This window comes from Archocentrus centrarchus, chromosome 16 (genome assembly GCF_007364275.1).
Source record: "Archocentrus centrarchus isolate MPI-CPG fArcCen1 chromosome 16, fArcCen1, whole genome shotgun sequence".
NCBI lineage: Eukaryota > Metazoa > Chordata > Actinopteri > Cichliformes > Cichlidae > Archocentrus > Archocentrus centrarchus.
In genome coordinates, this window is record NC_044361.1 from 2,634,762 (window position 1) to 2,647,449 (window position 12,688).

The following is a 12,688-nucleotide window of genomic DNA, read 5'->3' on the forward strand; positions in this document are numbered from 1 at the left end:
TTAGTTTTGCTTCCCGTTTGTCATTAGGTTCATTTGGTTCACCTGTCGTCCCCCGCTGTTTCCACTTGCCCAAATCCCCTTGTGTGTATTTAAGCCCTTAGTTTTCCCTCTGTTCCTTGTTCGGGTCCTCATCAGTTTTTGCCTGTGTGTTTCTGCTTTCGAGGTGTCTGTTTTGTAATTGTTTGAGTTATCAAATAAACTTCCCTCCGAACCTGCTCTCGCCGTGTCCTGCACTGGGGTCCTCCCTGCCTTGCCTGCACTCAGCCTTGACAGATAATCTCCAGTTAACAGTATAAACCCTGAGCTACAGCCCCACACCCTGACACACATCCCTTTCCTGAGAGGGACAAGCTGCTTCTTGTAGTCTTTAAGTACCAGCACAAAGCAAAGTGGAAAAACTAGCCCAAAGAACACCTAACAGCAATCGCCACGGTGATTTTTAAAAACTGGAGGCTACAAGAGTGACGGCTCATCGCTGTTTCTGACACGTGCTGAAGATCAGGCTCTGGCTGCTTAGCTGGGCTCAGCCTGCGCTCAGCTTTGACTCTCCGGGATCTTTGCTAGATTTGTGTCATACTGTCTTTGCAGATGCTTGCAAAGAGTTGATGTCATGTTAGCAGCTGTCAGTTGTCGTCCTCTTGTCCAATAAAAATAAAATGAATGTCCATGCCTCTCATCCTCAGATGTTATAGACTGCTCTACCATTGTCCTCCACCCAGTGAGCTGCTTGTACCTGCAGGGGAAATGCATACTTTTTCAATCCACCCATCCTGCTGATAATTAGAGAACCTTTGTAACACCGGTAATGACCTACTTGTAACTGTGATTACTGGGTTTAGTACAGGAAGGAGTTACATTGCTGTGTTGTGGCAGTGCAGCTGAATCTGTCTGTTAGAGAAGGCCCAGTAAATGCTGCAGAGGGTGGTCAGGATTATCCATGATGGATGCACCGTCACCTGTGGAGTTCCTGTACTGCACATCATCAGGCCAGACAGAGCAATGTGACAAAGTAATGCATTACTTTGTTACCAGTGTCAGTCACAGTAACAAGAGCAGGCAATGCTGTCTATATTCATGAGCACTGTGATAACACAGCTGTCAGACTAGTCCTTGAAACTTTTTTGATTGCACTCATACTGTTCATGTAGCTGTGTTGTCAGCAGAGATTTTTATTTATTTATTTTTTTAAGAGCCAGATGGAAGGTAATATCCACCAGGGGATGCACTTCAGTACCTGCATGTTATTAAACTTAATCTGCAAGTCGGGTCTGTTTTTCAGTCTGGTTACTTTAACCAAAACACACCGGGCCACAGAGAGACCAGGAGCTTCACTTCACTCTGATTTCTCTTAAATGACAAAATCTTTGTTACACTTTCCTGAGAGTAAATTCAAGACAAATTTGTGTGTCACATTACAGTGCTGTCGATAAAGTTTGGATATTTTTAAGTACAAAAAGGACTTGGTTGTGTTTGTGGAAAGGATGCAGAAATGGAGGCTAAAAAAAAAAAATCACGATTTGGGTTCAAGTATGTACTTGTTACAACGAAGGCACTGAGCTGAGGTTATTATGAGGTCATTGTTTACATTTAGTTGGAAAATAGGAAACAACCCTGAGCTCGTCAATCTGCTGAGGCTGCGGCTCTCAGTATGACCTCACTTCCTCTTCGTGGTTTGTCATTTGAGCACAAAGACTGACTGTGACTGAATATCAAGAGAAAGATGCACTGATGCTCAAGATGCAATTTTCTGGATTGTATTTTCAACATGGAGTCAAGTGTTTAATTTATTAGAGGTTGAAGTTGCGATGTCTCCATGTCAGAAATATCAAACGCTTCAGCGACATTTACATTTGTTAGTTTTTTAAATTGCTTCTGGTCACAAATTCTTAACTTTTCCTTTTACAAACTTGAGCAAACTCGGTCATCGAGTCATTCAAATAAACTACGGCATCGTTAACACGGCGTATTTAAAGCAATCAGTGGTTACAACTTCCAGCCCTAGAAACAAATGTAAACACGTTTCTGTTTCTAGAGTAAAGCTGAGTCTTTGTCAGTGATGGAGAGGCTGGAAAGCCCTGAAGTCAGTGATACACAGCAACAATCACATGTTGGAAGGAAACATACAAAAACAGCAACTATGCAGTTTACTGACAGCTTGAAGCGATGATCTCCCCCCTGAGTGTTTCCAGGATTTTTTTTTTCTTAAATGTCATGAAAATTGCTTTGTATTCAATAATTTTGCAAAGTGATGAAAGAAGCATTTAGGCCCTTTTACTCAAATAACAGTATTCAATTCAATTTAATTTATATAGCGCCAAATCACAACAAACAGTCGCCTCAAGGCGCTTTGTATTGTGGGTAAAGACCCTACAATAATACAGAGAAAACCCAACAGTCACAACGACCCCCTATGAGCAGCACTTGGTGACAGTGGGAAGGAAAAACTCCCTTTAACAGGAAGAAACCTCCAACAGAAACAAGCTCAGGGAGGGGGGGTCATCTGCTGAGGGGAGGGAGACAGGAATTAATAATAACTCATGATTAAATACAGAGTGGAGTATAAACAAATTAAATAAGGTGAATGAAAAGAAACAGTGCATTATGGGAACCCCCCAGCAGACTAGGCCTATAGCAGCATAACTAAGGGAGGGTTCAGGGTCACCTGATCCAGCCCTAACTATAAGCTTGATCATAAAGGAAAGTTTTAAGCCTAATCTTAAACATAGAGAGGGTGTCTGTCTCCTGAATCCAAGCTGGGAGCTGGTTCCACAGAAGAGGGGCCTGAAAGCTGAAGGCTCTGCCTCCCATTCTACTCTTAAGTATCCTAGGAACCACAAGTAAGCCAGCAGTCTGAGAGAGAAGTGCTCTGTTGGGGTGATATGGTACTATGAGGTCTTTGAGATAAGATGGGGCCTGATTACAAAGATTTTAGCATAGATGTATATGTAAAGATACATAATGTCGAATGTAGGATTTAAAAACAGTTCAAAATATTCCAGAATTACCTAAAACTGTTGACAGAATGTAACGAAAGCACAGCGCTGACACCGTATTTGTTTTATTTATATTTATATTTCTCTCACACATTTCCTGGTTTCTTCTTTAGGAGTGAACATCTCCTGCTCCCCTCTGCAACTTCTACACTTCAAAACTTTGGCAACAGTGGCCTAAATTTGCATCTCATGTAAATGGGGGATTAGTTTTCATGGAACAACATGAAGGTTGGTGACCCAAACTCCAAATTTATGCAGGATGTTCTTACTGCAAATGCACCATTGCATACGACAGATGCTGCTATTTAACATACCTATTAAAAACGATTCCAGTGTGACTGTGTGTGGGTGGATATGGATGGGTGGATGGTTTGTGCGTGTATTGTGCCTTTCTGTGTTTACATATGAGTGTGTATATGTTGCCGAGCCTATTTTGGGCTTTAGTGAGTCTTTTTAAAAAGACTGCAAAGGTGTTCTGAGAGCAAACCTTTCAGTGACTCCTCTGCACACCTCCCCTCTTGTTAAATCTTTATCTTTTGTTGCCGGAGCCTAAAAGCACTCATCAAAAACACACAGGACACTAAAACCGGGGCACTTTTAAAGCAGGTGTTCTGTCAAATTCACGAGAGGGACCGCGTTTCAAGAGGATCACTGCCCAGGAGCGAACCTTTGTAAACCATGAGTGTCCAGATGAAGTAAAAATGTCAGAGTCGTAATGGACTGGAATGTTAATTGGGGCATTTATCATGATGTTGAATCAAAGCTCTTACAGGGACATGGGAATGGGCTGCCTGGACCTGCCTGGAGTCCTGGAGGCGCTGTCAGCACAGCTCATGTTGAGTATGTGTTACAACATCCTGAGCGCTGTGGCCTTTAGGGGCTTCTCCTCTCGAGCGGCTGCAAATGAAAAATGAAAAACAGTTCGATGCAGCTAATGAAAAGCAATGAACTTCTTTCGTGTTAGAGTGACAGAAAAACACAAAGTGATGAATCTGACGGAGGAACTTGGCCAGCAAACAGACTCCAGCTGTGCCAAGCAGGTATCCTGGATATAAATCACTTCCCTGTAGAGCGAATTGAAAACAAGGAGGTAAAAGAGTTGAAGACCACATGCAGCTGAATTTGAAAGCAGCCAGATGAAATCATCAATTTAATGATTCCAATAACACTGAGTGTTTTGTTTGAAGGTTCATTGTAATTAGTACCACTGCTGTAATTCCCTTTAACACTTCCCTTTGTTATTATTAACTTATGCTTCTAGTGTTTTATTGCATTTCTTCGTCCCCCGCCTGTGTTCCTGTGCCGTGTTTTTACTGTCATACTCTCTTATTTTGTTCATCAGTGTGCAGGGCAAGCACGGTGGTTAGCACTGTTGCCTCACAGCAAGAAGGTGCGGGTTCGAATCCGCTATTTAGCTGGCACCTTTTTGGTGTGGAGACTCTCCGGCTTCCTCCCACAGTCCAAAGACATGCGTTGTCTCTCTGTGTTAGCCTTGCAACAGATTGGCGAGCTGCCTCTGGTCCTGTGCCAGCTGCAATAGGCTCGAGCGCCCCCGTGACCCTGAATTGCATTACTGGAAGAAAATGGATGGCTGGGCTTTCTGTGTGCATCTTTGGTTGCTTTTTCCTGGCCCTGTGATTCTCAGCTACACCCTAGTTGTTTCCATCAGGTCAGGTCCTCATGTGTATGTAGTCCTTCCATGTGTCCTGAATTCTCCCTCTGATTGGGTGTCAGTATTGTTCTTTGTGGGTTTTGTTTGGACCAGCCTTCTTTTGCTTATTAGATTCTTTGTTTTGTGCTTTAGTCTTTATACTTCGATTAAGACTGTACATAAAAGATGGCCACATGTAGGCCATTGCTTTTACAAATGAACTTTAAAATGTCTCTTTCTGCTAAGTTTCATGTGTTAAAGATGGATATCCCACTGGTCATTTATGTCATCTGTTGCCCAATATTTCAAAGCCAGATGAAGACAAACTCCTGAAAGTTGCTGCAGGCTTGTAACTTTGGGAAGAGCCATAAATAACTCAGTGGTTATTATTTTTATAGGCTGAGCAGTCAGTACTTGTTGTAATTCAGTCATAAGCAGATAAGCAAGTCGATGAGATGATTCTTTAACTCTATTGTTCTCTCCGTATGACACTGTGAATAAGGAAATGTCACATCCATCAAGGACAGGACTTTTTTTTTTTTTTTTTTTTAAATCACAGCAGCTGAAAATGTCACATCATTATGATTCAAGATCCGTGACAACAGCCGTGCTGGAAAAGAATCCTTTTTATATTGTAGGATCATAATGAGCTGTGTGTTTTGCCTACAGCTTCATCAGGCCTGATGATAATGGCATGCAGGTTTTGCCCATTAAAAACTAATGAAACAAAGCAGATTTTTTTTTTTCTGTGCCAGTTCTTAAGCTATAAATGTTATAAATATTCTTCTTCCTGTTACCAGCACCTCATGGCTGTTAATTTCTGCATCAACAAAGAGAGAAAAGTGCATTTACCTCAACTAAATGCCAGTCATGTTTTGAAAAACTATAATTACAGCCAGATAATCAGAGCGAATTACCATTTTATTTCTCCTCGGCAGTCGGTGACACGCTCGTGATGTTTGAGCCGGCACATAAAAACCAGCAGCAGCTCAGAGGAATATAACGTCTTTGTTTCTGTGGAGTTACCTGCACTGTTGTTCAGATTTCATGCACTTTGCTGTTTTTGTGGCATTTTTTTCCTGACGTTTTTGTGTCAAGAGGAAGAAGATGTCCTCATTGTTAATGTTGCAAAAAAAAAAAAAAAAGAGCCCAGACTGTTTGTGCAGCACAAACCCTGCGGGACAAATTCACAGGCTTTGCCTGCGTTAGCTGGCTCATAATAACCTAAAATCAGAAGTAATGGATATCATAGTTTGTGGTTATCAGCGGTTTTTGTTAACCCAGGCTGTCCGCTCCAGGCTCTGTTTGAAAGCTGGACACGCTACTGGACTCTTCATAAAATAATCAGATTGAGGGTCTCATGCTTCAGCTGAGAGGAACATGTCACACCATGAAAAATACAAAACGATAATAACATGCCACAAACAAGACGACAGAGGAATTATTATTATTCATGCCTTCCCCCTGAGTGCATGCTCAGTGCTGCCGTTTTAAAGCTGCCACATTAAAAGCTCTGAAACTTTAAACTTGATATATTTAAATAAGTGCATTTAGCTCTGGCACTGTGATGGTGAATAATACACGGAAAATACAGTAAAATTAAAATGAAATCAGTTTTCTCCTCCTTGTCCTGTTTGCTGCAATAAAAGAATTGTACTGTATAAAAATCTGAGCAGCTTTGAGGTCGGTCGCCCTGTCCTCCTGGGCCGACCCTTCTCTCTCCCTCCTCCATCTGTGTGTGTGTGTGTGTGTGTGTGTGTGTGTGTGTGTGTGTGTGTGTGTGTGTGTGTGTGTGTTGTTGCAGAGGCAGAGCTTTGTGGGAATCTAACAAATGAGTACAGTGAGGATGTGGCTGCCCTCTTTTTAAAAAACAAAAAAATTGATTTATTATTACTCATCGGTGTCACAGTGAATACATATAACTGCTTGTTCACACAAATATTCACCAATCACTCAGTGGATTTAAGCATTTAGGGTGAAGTTTGAACTGAGCATCAAAATGGGGAAGAAAAGTGATTTAAGTGACATGAACGTGGCATGGCTGCTGGTGCCAGATGGGCTGATCTGAGTATTTCAGAAACTGCTGATCTACTAGGATCTTCCCACACAACCATTACTGGGGTTTACAGAGAGAGGAGAAAATATGAAGTGAGCAGCAGCTCTCTGAGGAAAAACGCCTCGTTGATGCAGAGGTCAGAGGAGAATGGCCAGACGGCTTCGAGCTGATAGGAAGGCAGCAGAAACTCAGATGACTACTTGGTACAGCCAAAGTACGGAGAACAGCTTCTCTGAACACACATGTCAAACCTTGAAGCAGATGGGCTGCAGCAGCAGAAGAACCACACCGGGTGCTGCTCCTGTCAGCTGAGAACAGGAAACTGAGGCTGCAGTTCACACATGCTCATCAAAACTGGACAATGGAAGATTGAAAACACATTTCCTAGAGTGATGAGTCTCAGGCTGGTGGTGTGTGTGTGCGTGTGTATGGGGGGGGGGGGGGGGGGGGTTGTGGCACACTTTGGGCCCTTTAGTACCAATTGGACATTGTTTTTGTTTAATGCTGTGATGCCATGGTGACTGTGCCCCTTTATGTTCCCATTTTCTGGTGGAGCTTTCTGACAGTGCACCAGGTCAGAAAGCTCCAATCACCAAACTGGCTTCTTGAACATGAGCTCACCGGCTCACACGGCCTCCCTGCATCACACGCAGGTGCAGCAACTACGTGAGGCCGTCACATCAACGTGGACCAAAATCTGAGGAATGTTTCCAGCACCTCGGTGGATTTGTGCCATGAAGAATTAAAGCTGTCCCGAAGGCAAAGGGGGGGCAACCTGGTACTAGCAAGGTGTACCTAACAAAGTGGCTGGTAAATGTATATTCTAATGTTATTTTCAATAATACGTTTTAATCAGGGTATTTTAGAGTTTCTACTTTCAGTCAAATAAGTACATAAATAAATAAAGCATGTCACCTGCAGTAGTTACTGCAGTATTTAGAGCTTCATGGTAAAATAATAAATCTCATGTCATGTTGAGTAAAAATAAAATTCTGGATATTTTTAGAAAGCTGCTCTTTTAAAGAAAGTTCAAAGGAACAAATGAAAACTGGATAAACTGGATTTGATTATTCCCATTTTTCTCTTTTTGATATTCAGTAACAAAAAAAAAAGTTAAACTGTTGCCGGGTGAACTGAAGAGGAATGAAAATAAACAGCTGCTGAGAATTAAAATAAAAACAAATATATTTCTTTGTGCCAATTAGAGACTGCAGTGAATTTATAAAAACTCCACTACACGTCAGTGTTTGTTCATTATTGAATTCATTGTCTCGAAACAAGCCTTAGATAAGGTTCACTTGGTTTCAATCTGGTCATCAGCTAGAGCAGATTTCCTCTTTTCTGAGTCACACTCAGACCTAATCTACATTTCAGTGCTCGCTTGGTTGGACGTCCAGCTGTTCACAGCGTTTTCCCCGCTGACAGGGAAGGAGCCAGGCAGTGTTTTCTGCTGATAGCTCTCTTGAACAGCAGATAGAGAAGCTGAGCGTCCCACTTACAGATGTTTGTGATCATTGCTCCAGTGAGATTAAATGGAAGCGAGACGCTGGCCAGAGATTCAACTCACAGAACAGCGGCCCGGTCCTCAGGCGGCCCGCTGTATTGGTTTTGGAGGGTGAGCAGAGCTCTGGCGAAAAGAAGCTCCCTCATCTGGGTGGACGGCCAGTTTTCATGCGTCAGGGACTTTGGGGCTAGATGTGCTACAAACGAGGGGTGAACAAATGAGCTTATGGGTCTATGGAAAAGTTCACAGACTGAACAACTGAGTTTAATACCTTGTGCAAGAGTTATGGTGTTGTCGTGAGTTGCAGTCTGTCCAAAATGTTAAAGCCCTCAGCGCTGCTTTGGCGAGTGATTTTGTTTCTTGGATGGAAGAAAACCATCGGGACTTTAAGATGTCAGAGCTCATTGGTGTATTTATGGTGTGCGTGCATGCCACGGTGTCTATAAATTTTGCACACTCATCTAGTTAATGTTTGCCTGCCACGTATATGAGTTTTTATTAAAGCATGCAGTGATTTTGATCGTACTGTAAAATGCATTTGTTGGGGTTTATTTTGATACAGGCAGATTAATGTCTGCAGAGAAAATGTCTTACAGAACAAAGATGAAGTCTTGTCTAAAAGAGGGAGAGATTTAGCTCAGTAAGCCACTGCAATGCTGTGGCTGACATATTCCTTCATTACCATAAGCACACACACTCAAGTTTATTTTGACTCATTCCCACATTCACCGCCCTGCTGCCACTAATACTTAGCAGAGTACCAAATGTCTAATTATTCAAGGCTGAAAATAGTCCCTCGAGGTGCCTACACTCTGCAAGATTTCAGGACTTTATTAAGTTTTTGCAAGCGCTGTGCAATATAGGGCTAATGAACTTGTGCATATAGATTATGCAATGATCATTTCGACTGAGTGGTAGAAAATGACGCACAGCTGCAGCTCTGTCCACCTTGGTGAGAACATATCAGCTGGAGATAGACATCACACTGTACAAACACATCTTCTGCTGCCACGACTCAGTGAGATTTCCTTGTTTGTCAGAAACCCAAACTTTTATTTGGCACGTTTTACCAACCATCCAGTCCATTTGGTGTTGTTTTGGGCTGTTTGTTCTCAAGACCATTACAAATGACAGGGGCTTACAGCGGGATTTGGCAGGTGGGGGAACCATAAGATCCGGGTAGTGGTTCAGCAGGGGGAAAAAAAATGACTCATCTCAAAATAACTACCAAACTTGTTCATACTGTGAGCTCCAAGCATACAGTCCGTTTGAACAGGCCGCAGTCAGCTGACCTGTGCTGCTGCCATCGATTGGCTGCTGGCTCTGAGGTTTAGCTCTGTTTCTGTTACATGAGCTATCACAGCTACTTTCCAACTAACAAGTACAGCTAATTAGCAGCATCAGTTTAAATTCAAATTGCCCTTCAACTTACCCAACATGAGTGACACCAGGCTGCAATGGGCCGGGTGGCAGAGCAGGATGCCTGCTAATTGGAAGATTGGTGGTTTGAGTGCATTAGCTTCATAATGCTCAAGGGTATAGAGTTAAACAGTCACACACATGAATATGTATGTGTGTGAACATGGCGTATTCTCACAGCACTGCCACCACGATCATTTCACACCTCTATATCTATCTTTTTATCAGAACTACAGCTTCAGGGTGTTTCATGAAATCATATTTAAATATACATATATTTCTAAAGTTTTCCATTTTAAATGCCAAGCAGTGTGTTTGTGTCTGACTGGCTGGACCTATCATAACTACATTCAGCTAATTACCAAGATCATGAGCTTTGCTGCATTAGTGGTCCAATTAATCATCTGTCAGCCGCAGCTGCCTGTTTGGGCAAATTGTTGCACTGAATTAGTAAAATTTCATGTCACTTAATGACACATCAACTCTGCTTGGTGAATCTGGATAAATGCCACATAATAAATCTGATATTTCAGCAGAATGTAAATGTGCCAGTAGCGGTATTTACCCTCAGGATTATAGATTTCTGTTCTGCAGTAACACACTGTGATATAAATAAGGTGAGCAAAGATCCTTCAGAAACATTTGTTAGTAGCAGGAACAGAGCTCTGCGATGAATCTTAATTCTCTTTGTATTTGGAGGGCATGTATGTGCACTGAAGCTCTGTGACCATCCTTTTATAGGTACAGTAATTTGGGGTTTCCATGTTCAAATTTTGGCTCCTAAAACTGAGACACAGTAATTTTGTCATAACCTCTGACTGTGTGTTGTGAGTTTCACTTTTGCTCAGAATAGGTGAAAATAGAGCAGAGCATGAGAAGCGAAGCTCAGCCCACGATCCCAGCAGATCAGGTGATCATAATTCATCAGCTGAAGGCTCAGCTCACACTTTTAATCATCCAGGTGGAACCCCCCCACACACCTATTTAATCTGCTTTACCCTGCCTACATCTGCAAGCCACTTTGCAACCCAGCTCCTCCTCTTCATGCTGGGTCTTTGCTCTCCAAGCCTTACAGACCTTTCACACTGCTGGACATTATTTACTTTGCAATCACAGCAGCTTAGGTGCTAGCTGGCTGCAACACTGTGGAGTTGGGAAAAGTGAAACATTTCATTTCTACTTTGTTCCTTGAAAACTGTTTGCTGGCCGCTCTTCAGGTTTCTCCGTGTTTCGATGCTATCGCCTCGTAAATGTCCCTGTAAATTTGAACGTGTACATTATACAGCTGTGGCTAACCTGCCACAGCCTGAATTCCCCCATTCTGTCACCTTGGAGTTTAGTATGATCTCATTTTAGTCACGCGCCGCCAACTCAAATGTTCTCTATTCTGTTTCTCTGAAGTCTGTTAGAACCACGTCCGCTGACTATAGCACCGCCCACCTCACCTGCCTGCTTCTTACTGAAAATTAATCAAACACTAGTGACACTTCCCATGTGAGTCCCATTTATGCTTTGCTTGTGTGTGTGTGTGTGTGTGTGTGTGTGTGTGTGTGTGTGTGTGTGTGTGTGTGTGTGTGTAAGGGCTGAGAACAGACCAGCAAATATAAATTACTGCAGATGGAAATAATCTTCTCTTCACTACAGTGGTCCTAGCTGAACTGTTGTATTAAAAACGTTTGAAAACCAGATGATTGTCATTGAAATCGCAGTGCTCTAAGCTCCTATGAGCACCATAGCTGTACACACACGACATCATCCAAAGAATTACTCATGGCCGCCAGCGTTAACAAATTAGGACTCTTTTATTTGAAACTGTTCACCTTTTACACACTGACAGTTAACATAGACAAGCCTTTGTGGTCCCTCTGGTCTGAGACATGGTCAGTGGCAACGTGTGCTGGATATCGACTGGGATGGCTTATGGTGGATGGAAAACACACACACACACACACACACACACACACACACGCACGCACGCACGCACACACACACACACACACACACACACACACACACACACACACAGATATGCAAGGACGAATACAAAAAACGCACAGTACGACATATACTAACCACCTAACATAGTCTAACCATCTAATGTAGACATCAACAGAGGAGGGGCTTAAAGTGCATACAGGGACAGAGGAGGGCTTTGCTCACTCTTACAATTTGTAACAACCTTTTAAATTATGGGTGACAGTAATCCTCCACCAAAGCAATGATCTAAGTGCCACGCTGCATCTTTACAAAGAGCACATCCCCACCATATTTTAGCTCAAACTGTGCCTTGCTTCATGAAATAATGACACTGCATAGTCTCATACATTATTGCGGTACAATGTAGGTTCAAGTCCAGGGTCCAGGCATGAGCCACGGGCAGCAGGATGGCACAGAAAGCATGTAAAGTCCAGTGAGATTAGAGAAATAAATCCAGCATGAGAAAGCGCCCGATGCTTTGCTGCTCTGAATGGAGGTTAATCCACATGAGGAGAGGTGAGAAACAGTAAAGGTCTGATCATGGCGTGATGATATTCAGTATTCTGGATGCATAGAAGGAGTACGGTTGCTGAAAGCACTCCTTGGCCTGGTCTGGGTGACCCACGTGGTCAGTTCCTTGAGCAGAGGCGCAGTAGCTCCAGCTGGGTCAAACGGGTCAATAAGGGGCAAATAGGACTTGTGGATGGGAGGTCCTGACAGGCCCAGGGGCTGGGCGGAGCAGCGCAGCAGGGAGGGTTTGTGTCTGAAAGAGTGCAGGGGTCGGAGTGTGATTAGTGGTGTTGTTCGTGCGGTGTGTGAAAGAGTTGCCGATGGCTGCGGCAGCGGCTGCCACTGCTGCCAGGTGAGCAGGTATAATCTGTGTGGTCAGAGGCTGACACTGGCGCTCCTTTCCCAAAATCAACTTTATCTGGTGGAGACAAGAGAAAAACACAGTTAACAACCTTAAATGTGCACAGGACAGACAAAGCAATGAAAGCCCTTTGAGACCAGAGGGATCAATGGGGCAGAAATCAGCTAATTGCTGAAACACTTTCATATGTTATTCGAGATGCCTGAACTGAGATGAG

The 12,688-nt window shown here is 43.0% G+C and overlaps 1 protein-coding gene across 1 annotated transcript in view; it reads right to left on the reverse strand.

The window, feature by feature from the left end:
- Positions 1–11,417: 11,417 nt before the first annotated feature.
- Positions 11,418–12,688, reverse strand: part of znf385d (zinc finger protein 385D) — a 95,662-nt gene continuing 94,391 nt past the window's right edge. Inside the window, exon 8 of the mRNA XM_030748962.1 lies at positions 11,418–12,528. Within this exon, the coding sequence (XP_030604822.1) occupies positions 12,277–12,528 (252 nt within the window). The 3' untranslated portion in view covers positions 11,418–12,276. The remainder of the gene's footprint in view (positions 12,529–12,688) is intronic.